The following is a 12,419-nucleotide window of genomic DNA, read 5'->3' as shown; positions in this document are numbered from 1 at the left end:
AGGGTAACATTTTATATACTTTTCAGGACAAGGAATACATCATGGACTATCTTATATGACTGTCAATGAAAAATTGACGATGTACGAACGAAATAATCTGCTTTCGAGAAAACTGCCCGAAAATTAAAATAATAAATAAATAAATAAATAAATAAATAAATAAATAAATAAATAAAAACTTTTCCCTATTAGCAAACTACCCTTTATTCAGTATTTCAAAAATTACAAGCAGTACTATTTCCCTAAAAAAGTGATTTGATAAAATATTTATTTATTTACGAAACATGAACAAAATTGTTAAGCTGTTTCCCAAATATTACACGTTTTCAATTTTCACCTTAAAGTAACTAAAACTATCTTTCTTTTAGAGTGCAATCTCAAAATTCGACTATTTCAACTGGAGAAACACCTTCCCAAAAAAAGAAAATTTAAATCTGATTCTAATGGGTTGAGCGGTGGCCTTTTGAACAACGATGGATGAAGGAACGGGCAAACAAAATCCAAAACCCTCTTTTCGGCATGTAAGAGCCACTTCTACTGAAAGAAGCCAATCCTTATTAATGAACATGGAAAAAGACCAGATCAGTTTGTGTACTCCTCTTCTGCACTTATTTGGATTTTATCACTCTCGACAGGCCTGTATTTAAGTAAGTGCCATTCTGTGCTCGAACACAGGGCTGCAGAATTTAGAGAGCGGCAAATTTGAATTTTTTGAGATTCACAGTAAAGTAATATTTGAAACTAGCAACTCGTAGAGTCAGTGGTGCTATTCAGCCGGTTCGCTAGAACTGGTTGTTAATATATTTTGAGTTCGCCGAGAACTGTTTGTTATATCCAGATATAACAGTAAATTTTACCCAGTTATACCCATGAGCAGTAAATTTTAGTTTAACTATCTTTGTAACGACCTCAAAAACTATGAATTCAACTCTAATATTAATCGTCTTTGGGGAAGGGGGAGGCAAATTATTTACAGCACAGGGGCGCACAATATATAAATATGGGCCTGCCTCTCGTCATATATTCCTGTCGATCCCATGCACGGTGCTCGTGACGAAATTACGAACCATATTATGTCATCTTTAAATTATAAACTGTTTAATTTTGGAACATCATAGAGGATAATTTCTAACAAGAACAACCTTATGTCTCAATACTAACTGTTTCCGACTGATCTGGATAAATCCATTTCCCTGACTTCTCCCTGACCTTTGGCAGGAAATTTCCAGACTTTCATGACAGATGTCGGATGACGTTGGCATATAAATAAGGAATAAATAACGGTGAATATTTATATATGATGACATATAGAGACAAATAATAATAAATTGCTCATACGTGCATTCCACTTGCAACCCATAAAAATCTTAGCAACGTTCCATACTGTGATCATTAATGGTTGACTAAGCTGAAATTGGTGTACAATTAATGTTAGAAAAAATAATTTTATAAAATTTCTCTTTCTCTGATTTCCAGTCTTTTCCTCTGAGTTTCCCTGACCTACACCATTTTCCCTGATTTCCCTAACCAGTAGGAACCCTGTATACATTCTGCACTTAGTAACTGTTATATTAATGCATAGCATACAACAAAACATACTTTCGAGTCGTTCCACGTTATCTACTTATTCATGGAGTGCAGAGAATTAAGTATACATAACCATATAAATAAACTTAATTACATGATGGGATATCTACAATTATGGGTAATTACCCCAGTTTAAACTATAGCAATACTTTTTAAGAACTGTATGCAACCTCTCGCCACTTTCGGAATAATTAAATAATCATATTAATTGCACATACATGGAAGTCTTAGGTAACAATACAAGGCACAGAATTTCATTAAATTTCAGATACTTCACCAGCATGTATTATGTCATTACTGTGACATCTACGTGGGGTATTAAGCAAGGGTGCCCATCAGGGGGGCAAGTTGGGGCGCTCGCCCTCCTAGAGTAAATTGTACTTCAGAATATCGAAAATCCAATAGAATTTTTACATTAGTTACAGCAAAATTTGAAACTATTTTTGAAACGTCGCTTATACTTGCCCCCCCCTTGAAACCAGAACATGAGCGCCCTTGGTGTTAAGTATTGCGTAATAGTATCGTTCGGCTCAAACCACTTTTTTTTTTTTTTTTTTTTTTTTTAAATAGACATTGGACGAGTAATTTGCCTTCTGGTGCTTAACTTCTTCACTGCAGCGGTTATCACAGTGACGACATCAAAATTCAATGTAATCACTGCAGCCGCCGTCGCATTAAACGCAGGAGGTTATACGCTGGAAAGGTGCCATATATATATAGCACATAATATAAGTTATGAACGTGGTTTTGAATTTTCTTCACCTTCTGGCAGGCTTAAATGAAACATAATGCACTTTCTTTTTTTTTTTTCTTAGGGTTAGGCAGTTTCCAAATATGTCAACAGTGAAAAGGTCAAATGCGATAGAATATTCTCTGAAAATAAATATATAAACTGTATATTTCTGAACAGTTAATCTCTTCATTTAAATTGACTCACAAAATTACATAACACAGTTCGAGTTTTCGTTTAGTTCCAACCATTAGAGCTTAGAACTATTATTTCATGTTTCAAACAACTTCTGCAATGCGTATTACATGACATTTATTTTCGAATTTTGCAATATTAACTTAATGGTTCATCTTAGTCATTCTACAAGTCCGAAGTAAGAATTATTCATTTTTACTTATATTATTCTGGTCTCTGTGCAAATTTTGATGCACTATACTGAACAATTCACGGTTAATCAAAGAAATGAAGTAATCAATACTGGTATTGCGTATCGATCTGAAAACGTTATTTTCAGTCGTATAATTCTGGGTTTAATTCTCGGTAAGAATTCCTTGAAATTTGAATGCATGGCGGTGGCTTAGATTCCACCTTAACATAGGTCACGTTCTCACACAGCTTTAGTGCTGAAAAGGGTACCACATTCCAACAAAACAACCCTTCCTTCTAATATTTCATCGTATCTAGCTTAGCTCATTAGTATGACTCAATTTACGACACCACTACGTTAATGAATCCAATATTGCTAGATGGGAGAGTTATAACCCGTATTTTTTCTTTAAATTGATAAAAATTTGAATTATTTTGGACAAATTAAAATGAACGGTAAAAAATCAGTGTTGTCCTTGTCAGTATAGAGATAAGGCGAATTGTTACGTAGCTTGAAATAACGTATTGTTTTACAAGAATTTTTGTACAAGTAGCTATTCCGTAATCTCACACGTACGATGAAGTTAACATGAGAAGTTTAGAAACAAGTTCTTTTTAACTATGCTCTTGTTAGAACTCGTTTTGTTATCTAATACCCACACTCCTCTTCTATCCTTTCTCTTGGGATTAACAAAGAGATCATAGTCACTGTACTGCTTTGTTCAGTACATGCACTCAAGGCCGTATTTCTTACATCGTCTCAGTACGCTGGACGACAAATGGCAACCTTGCACTTAACATGCATCAAATACATTACATAAAAAAACATAAGAACATTGTGTATATACCTATAGCCACAAACATAACACATCAGAATTGTATTTCACACTTGCTATTTTCAGACCACTTATTAGCAACTACACAGAAATCTTGCACAAAATTTATACAACAAATTCAACAAGCCATCGTTATATTACTTTAGAGCGTTTAGACAGAATCCAGTGCAACAAAATTTAGATTTCCGCGAAATTCGTAAAAAACAGAATAAGAAAAACATTTTTTGTTATTGTTCACTCAAACTATATCCAAATTAACTCTATGTGTACCACCGAGTGAGGTTAGTACTGGTACTACTAGTTTGGCATAGATTCAGATACAACTTGTGATACTACAAGCTGCTTCCTTCGTTCAAACAAATCACATTTTGTCAAAGAAAGTCCTAATAAGACAGCATTTCGGTGCTAAGACAAAATTACGGGGAAATTGGGAAGTTACATGAATTTAAGATGTAACGCACTTTCGTCTAGAAATATAAAATAACAACAAAGGAGCCGATGTGCCGACCACTTGTCATGGATCTAAACATTGTCTGGCAGGCTTCAACCTTTCAGTGATCTGTAAAACCAGTCAAATACAGCCTTGAAGTTATACAACCCAACCACGCCTTGTGCACATTCGGTTGCATAATTTCAGTCAGAAGCTGAACATATGAAGTGGAATGACAAATATTTTGTCATGGATTTAATCAAAATCGGTCAGGAAGATAATCATCAGGTTGTCTAAAAAGTATTTATTGAGCATTTAGAGATGAAAATTGAGAGTACATTTATTGTGATTTGAAAAAAAAAATTATGAAACCATATATGCACCATTTTGTTCGATGACCTGCTACGGAAACCCTATATTCACGTCGCTAGTCGCTACAGAACTTGTAGTTCTGGTCAAAAAATTGTGATTCGTGGTTTTCACAAACCTCTTTTGAAACTAACACTATCTGGGGAGTTCTGCAGAAAAAAATGACTCTGACAGCCAAATCCGCACTATAAAGTGGATGCATAAAAAACCCCGTGCCACGTTCGCTCAATTTGACGGGTCATTAAAGATGTTATGTGGTCTGGCGTTGTCAGTGTGGTATACCATACACTTTTTGTTGACCAATTTCGGCCGTTTCTTTTGAACTACTACATGCACTCGCACTAATTGTCAACAGTTGAAGTCCAAGTCTATCGCTTTGCCAGGTTTCAGCAGCTCGTAACGTATAACGAACGCTCTGCCAATCCCATCAACGCACATCATACCTTTCTCACTGTTGACTGTAATCAATCATTTAGCCCTTCCCTACTGGAACTGGATCCTGATAAATGGACATGTCTCACTTTCATTCTTTCTGCAAAGTATCTCTATTCTTTCTGCATCTCATAACAGAGATGGTAAAGTGATCAGGGTATTTTAACTTCTACAATGTATCAGCAGATAATAATTTAACACACGACAATACAAATCTCGGGGGGAAAAAAAGTATTTACTTACCTAATTCCATAGGATACAGCCATGTGTTGACATCTAGAATCAAGTCCATTTTGAAGGACTCGCTCTCGCAATGTAGACGACTCACTGAAAAAAAAACGAATAAATTATATAATACTTGAACATATGAATTATATATATATATATATATATATATATATATATATATATATATATATATATATATATATATATATATATATATACAAATATGACAAGTTATATCTTCAACAGCAATAAGTAAGCAATATAAACAACTGCTCAAAGAATTGCAGGAAGAAATAATTTTACACGCAGTACAAAGAGAAGTCGTATTTCATATTAAAAACAGTCTCATTGACCTTTATTTTGTCACTTTAAATGTATATATTAATTCACTGTTCATTATTTTAAACGGGAATTTCAGTAAACTAATCGAGAGGGGTTTGCTGATACAGTGTTCTTGACTCGCAACGGAATGCCATTCATTCGAATCCTATGAGCAGCCATTCCGATGTTTCCCAAACTTTTTTTGTCAGTTTTAACCAGGCAAATCCCGGGACGATACCATTAAATATATGCCTTGGGCGAGTCTTTTACACTTCCTTTAACGTTCCTATTCCTGTTGACTGATAAATTTTACTGTAAAAACCTCGAAGGCTTTATCAAAATGGTTTTAAATAGGTACACAGTGTGTTCTAATGGATAATTTTGAATGAAAATTGGATAAATTGAGCAAGTGGGAGAGAGGAAAATAAGCGTTGCACAAGTCATATAATTCGAACATTCTTTTCACTATGTAGTAACTACGAATAATCTAAATCCATACAAGTATTAAATTTGAATTTTTCATCTTCATCCTTAAATTTGTATTAAGTCGACAAAATACGTGTCAAACGAAGAAGTTTTACGGCATTGTAGACTTCCACAACCTGCTACAAATAAATCACGCTTTGCCAAACAAATTACCTGACGTTTACAGCCAATGAAGAAACACGCTTGACAGACACCTTTCTACGTAAATAATTGGTGTGTTATCAGTACACTGGCTTACATCACCTTATTTATGACTTTCTGAACTGGTGTTCGATACATCTTGATTCAAGTATCTCACTAACCGGCTTGAGATATGTTATTACGGAAAAAGGTGCCACTCTCCATTGGAAATAGTCAGTAGAGTGTCCACTTGTGATAAATTAGTACTGATAGAAATGCCTGTTCTTCGCATGGGAAAAATAAGGTTTAATGAATATAAAAGCGGAAATTTGAACATTGTAGAAATTGCTCACTTTTCCTTTCAAAAGCAGAATGTTTCGAAAACACTGCAATAACTGACTGATCATTTAAAAACAGGGTTTATATACCAAAATTTACATCACCAGCTTCAGCGCATAGTTGCATCAGGCACTTGAATATATTTATAAAATTGGAAATTAGGATATTGAATGTGTTTATTTTTCCATTTTAAATGTTGAATTTTCGAAAACGTTAAAACGCATATTCCTTTGTTTTTAATTAGGAATTCAAATACCGAATTTCTCACCCCTAATTTAGGAAATCCTCACATTGGGCACTTTCTAAATAATAAAGGAATGGAATTGATGATAGAAAATGCCCCTTTCCTTCTAGCAGTGGAATTTATAAACATGCTGAATCAAGTATCCCCTTATTGTTTAAAAACAAAGTTTCGATATCGAATTTCACAGCTACAACTTAAGCAAATCCTCATACTGGTTAATTTTGAATAAAGAAATAGTAATTTTGATTTTATAAAATTTTGCCTCCTTTCACCCTTTGAGAGAAGAATTTTCGAAAACGCTGAAACACATTTTCAGTTATTTTTAACCAGGAGTTTATATGATGAGTTTCACCTTCCTAATTTTAGGAACTTGTCAGATACTCTATTTCTAGTGAAAAATTTGAATACCCCTTTACCCGCCCTACCCTTCTTCGGATACGCATTTCAAAAAATACTTTCTTATTTCCTGTTTTCGTAACAAAAAGTCTCCTTCCTAACTTTTGGTTTCTACTTTCAGTAGTATGTGCTGAGCGCTGAGTGAGTCACTGTTACTCTTTTATATACCTATAATGTACCAGTAGTGTAGAAAGAACCGAGCCTTTCGCGGACGAGTTGGCATTAGTTTACTAAATCTTAAAACTGAGTCGCAGCGGGTCAGTTATAACGTCATTTGACAGCTGAAGCTTGTAAATGTACAAGAAGTGTTGGAATTCTTATATTCAGACGTAAGGTACTGCGCCGAAGTTGAGTGAAATTTCCACAAAACTGCGCTAAATTTACAATTTTATTTCAATCAAGGCGCAAATGCTGCACAGACATGTGGAGAAATTTGTAACGTTCATGGCCAAGATATATTATCAAAAGCAACAGACATTATCAAAAATGGTTCAGTCGTTCTCATTCTGGAAATTTTTATGACTAAGATGCTCCTCGCAGGAGGCGACCAATCACAGCAGGAATGGACGATATTCTAGAAAAGACTGGCATGTAAGGAGTCATGACCGCTAAGGATCTGAACACTGATTCATTTGGAGGAAGTTGGCTACAAAAAGAAGTTCGAAGTTTAGGTGCCACATGATCTGATTCAAAAATATTTACTCCATCGAATTTCTATCTGCAAATAACTACTGAAATATAGCGAACTCGAGCCAATTACAAAGCGATTGATTACGAGTGATAAGTGGACAACCTACAACAACAAAGTGCGAAGATGATCATAGTAGAAGCGAAAAGAAGCTGCACAGTGTGCGGCAAGGACCATACTGACAGCTGGGAAGGTTATATTGTGTTTGGTAGTATTGGAAAGGCATCATGAACTATTATCACCTGGTAGAACGACGGACTCAGACCTGTACCATCGACAATTAGTGCAAGTGCACCTAGCAACTTAAAAAAAAAAAAAAAGAGAGAAAACTGGTCAACAGAACGACTGTCGTATATTTTACTGGCAACACCAGATCACATAACTTTAAAGACTAGTCACAAATTGAAAAAAAATAATACTGGGGGTAATGCATGTACCGTATAGCTCGGATTTAGCACCGTCACATTATCACTTGTTTCAACTTTGCAGAACTCTCTAAACAGTACCAATAATTAGTTTCGAAACAGGCTTTTTTCTAAAACTAGAGACCATAGAAGTTTTAAAGCGACGGGATTGTGGTGTTATTGAAAATTGTCAGGTCATCGAACATAATGATGCATGCTGTTTCCTAATGATATTTTCAAATTACAATAAACAACTGTGAAACTCAATTTATATAACAAAAAAGTACCCGGCTTGCGTTCCAGTAAGTTGAAGTAAATACTCTGATTTTCATAATAAATAAAATAATGCGGAAGGTTTTTCAATTATATATTTCATTCTTGGACTGCATATTCAGCATACAAGAAAGAAAAGAGTATACTCTTTGCTCACTAGCTTACGCTCAACCATCGTATTCATATTTTGCAGAGCAAAACAAATTCGCCACGTCACAGGCGTTTCCCAAGGTCGAAGACACATGGAGTTCGATTGAGCGAGGCCATCGACTCATTTCTCAAAAGGTGAACAGCACGGGGCCTATTGTTACATCCCTCTCACACTCATTACTACGCCAATACCATGAAGCCATTAGATGCGGACAGCGTGAGGCTCAATATCAAAAGGCAAAAAAAACAGCGTACTACCTTGTATGTGACATTTAATAATTCAAATGGTGCTTCAGTTTAGGAGGGATCCAATTTTTTACAAAAAGAAGTTCCTATTTATGAAGCACGTGCTCAGGATTTGATAAGTCTTTAAATAAAATATCTAACACCAAGAAAATCAATCTGGGTAATAAATAACTTCACAGAACAAAGGTGATTCTACAGTACATCTAAATAAAAAATATAAATTTCTTTAAAAGTAGGTACTTATTAATGTCGAAGTTGCAACCAATTCAATTTCGAAAAACAATGCGAAGTGCATACTCACGATAAAACAAAAAGTACATCCTACTTTTCAAAAATGAAATGAAATGAAATCTTTGAATTTTACGTCCGACGCTTATGCCGGCTAGGCTAAAGGAGACGGTGAAGATAAGAAATGAATGAAATGATGGAATGAAGAAAGTGGGAGGAAACGGGAGAACCCCGAGGAAACCCACGCACACGGTCTTTGTCCACCACAAAGTTCACTTGGCGGGAGCAGGGTTTGAACCCGGGACCCCATGCACCAGCGGTGGGCGCTCTATCGCTGAATCCTACTTTTCAAGTTCTTAATCTCATCCATGGGTTACCTATACTCTGAGTAGCAAATTTTCCACGCGTCACTACAGACAGTATTTATTATTTACCTTCTAAACCTATCATAAAAATTAATCTGAACCCGAAGTTTTACACGAAGTTCGAACATCTATGGACATTTTACAGAACCACCACATAAAAAAAAAAAAAGTCAAACATCAAACCACAATGAAATGCGTGTTTAATTATTTCAAAGAAGGTCTAAAGACCAAATTTCGTACCTAACCTTACAGGATGCCGATACGGAGATCTTACTATGATCCGAGATATGGTAATTGCAACTCCATTCCTCTTCCTTCTCACCTCTTCTTCCCTTCTTAGGTCAAATATCAAAACGATTCAACACATTTGGTTTTAAATGAAAAGTCTAAAGACCAAATTGAGTATCTCTAACTTTCAGCGATTCCAAGATATGGACATCTTACTGTAATAATTGCTACCACCTTCCAAGATGAATTTCAAAAATCCTACTTTAGTGGTACCATACGTCATAAATCCTATATGCTGCCCAAATTTCAAATTTTTAGCCAAACCAGTTTGCCCCAAGGCGTTGATCAGTCAGTCTGGACAACTATTATATATAAACAGGCTTGTAAGGAAGTCTCCATAGGGACAACTTAAATTAACTCTACTTATGAAAGAAAAATATGAACTTACGTTTTTAATATTATTTCTTGTCAAATGATTATACTGTAATAGTACATTATCACGATTGATCAGATTCTTTTTTAAAGGGGGCTACGAAGTTTTAATCGATAGAAGAGCATTCTTCACATGTCCGCCACTACCCTCAAAGACTTCCTCAAACGTCCTACCATGTTACTTTTATTCCCTTCAAGCGCCGCTGTAATGGTTATCCTCTCGATGATGCTATCTTAGGTTTTAACAGCATACATCTTACATTTTTTAAAAAAAACTTCCTACATGGGTTGTGGATAAGCAATAGTGATGCCCATTTCTACATGCTTCTTTCTACCAATGTAGTATAGGGGAAATACGCCATTCAATCAGGGGCATATGCGTATGCCATAAAACAATACCGCTTTTCATACAGGACTTTCCACTCATTAGTATTTATTTATTTATTGCATCCAACATACAAGTACTGGAATGACATTAGTAAGTACGATAAACATTATTTTTGCGACCTTCTAGAACAACGAGGTTATGAAAGATGGAGTGCACCATTAACATGGGATCCAAACCATAACGGGGGCTTGAATTTGGTGCATTTGTATTTCATCATGCACAATCGACTCTCACATGATACAACGTATCCTATCACACTACTTCATTTTTACTGGATTATAGGAAGTATCTGCGTATACTTCTATCTGCGGCTACGGTGACAATTTGGAATTGAAAGATCGATACAAGGTAGTATTATTATTCCACTTAATTCTGTCACGCGAAGCCGTCTGTAGACTACTGGGAAATAAAAAGTAACTTCCCAGTATTTCCACACTAAAAATCCAGCTCTGGTCGCAATTAAACTTGACATGCCGAAACTGAGTCATTCTCCAGTCCACTCTTAACTTCAGGGCTTAGTAAGCTATCACTCAGCCCCCGCAGCTTATATGGGTCCTGATACACAGTTCTTAGTAATAGTAAATATATTTGCATCTGGCACATAATTTATTCCTTACATTTGTAAATATTGTCTTTATTGTGTACTTAACACAGGTGTATACTTTTTCTCTTCATCTTGACCAAAAAGCAGAACTCATCCCTTTGCTTGGAAATGCAACCTATTTTATTTTTAAAGTATTAGTTAACAGAACCTTCCTACCTAAGCAGCAAGTCTATGGGGTTTCTAATAGCCTCTGTTTATTATTTTTTTTAAAGTGCAAGTCAGAACAATCAAAGGTGTTACATTCAATCACATCAAGAGCATGTTCAATTTATTTGCTAATAAGTTGGGATGATGACTCTCTACTTAATAACTAGAGGCCGGATATTAGGCAAAATGCCTATTCTTTAATATTAAAATATGATCAAAAATAACGTTTTAAAGTTTATATGGGGGTGGGCGGTTATAGTTTCAATTTAAGTCAATTTTATTTTGCTTATTTCGCCCATTCCTGTCAAAATATTTGCTTAGTGTCTAATAATATTTAGTGTCTAATGTGGCCTATTCTATGAATTTTCTTCAAAATAAGACTTTATTGCGAAAAAATATATAATTTAGTATTCCAAGAAAGGATTCTGCCTTTTTCGAGAAATATAAATATTATTTATAGTGATATAAAACTTTGGACTGCTATGTGTACTGATAAAGTGCTGTAAAATTTTAGCTGCTGTATGTACTGATGTGTACAAAATTTGGACTGTTATGTGTAGTGCTCAAGTGCTGTAGACAATGTATTTACCAAATATACATGGAATACATGTCAAACCTCATATTAACAAACAGGTATGTTTCTATATTCTTTGAACATTATCTATGACTTGAAATTATTTTTTAATAGTGATGAGTATTTATCTTCATTATTTCGAGTTACATTTTAGTGCCTATTTCTTAAATTTTCAGTGCCTATTTGCCTGCCTATTTTTCAGGTTTTTAATGCCTAAACATCCAGTCTCCACTTATAACAAGGTAAGCAAGCAGTGGAGTAACAGTTTACTGAAATTTCACTGTCATCGAGGATAGAGAAGATCAATGATTATGTTTAAGACCATCACACACTTCAACATTCCCTTCTTCCTGACACTTCACGCTTCGTTGGTATACCGGGTGTTAAAAATCACAAGACACGCTTCTGCACGAATTAATGAAAAATTCCCGTACACTAAAGAAGTGTCCCTTATATTTATTGCTCTTTTTTCTCTTTACTGTTTCATTTCTTCAATCTTTTGAATGAATTCCAAATCTCTCTCTCTCTCTCTCTCTCTCTCTCTCTCACGAGAAAACTTACTTTTGGTAGTGGACATTTTATCAGCAAATATCACATAACCATGTTTTAAAAAAGCGAACGTTCACCCTAATTTTAAATCTCTTTACTTCTACAAGTATTCAAAATATTACAGATAGGCTCTCTTAACAGATAGCTTCAATAATGCGAACACTTCTTTATTCAGGCCAAAACACACGTAGATTATGAGACAGAATCTTCCCATTTACGAACACTGACAGTCTTCTTTTCCTCACAATGTTTTAGTAAA

The 12,419-nt window shown here is 35.0% G+C and overlaps 1 protein-coding gene across 2 annotated transcripts in view; it reads right to left on the bottom strand.

Moving 5' to 3' along the window:
- Polr2H (DNA-directed RNA polymerases I, II, and III subunit Rpb8) overlaps window positions 1-12,419 on the bottom strand; it is a 630,556-nt gene that overhangs the window by 243,159 nt on the left and 374,978 nt on the right. For both annotated transcript variants that reach the window (XM_081730608.1, XM_081730609.1), the window contains exon 2: window positions 4,994-5,077. In XM_081730608.1, the coding sequence (XP_081586734.1) occupies window positions 4,994-5,077 (84 nt within the window). The remainder of the gene's footprint in view (window positions 1-4,993; window positions 5,078-12,419) is intronic.

This window comes from Thermobia domestica, chromosome 11, assembly GCF_964235325.1.
Source record: "Thermobia domestica chromosome 11, izTheDome1.hap1.1, whole genome shotgun sequence".
Lineage (NCBI taxonomy): Eukaryota > Metazoa > Arthropoda > Insecta > Zygentoma > Lepismatidae > Thermobia > Thermobia domestica.
This window is presented reverse-complemented; position numbering and strand designations above follow the sequence as displayed.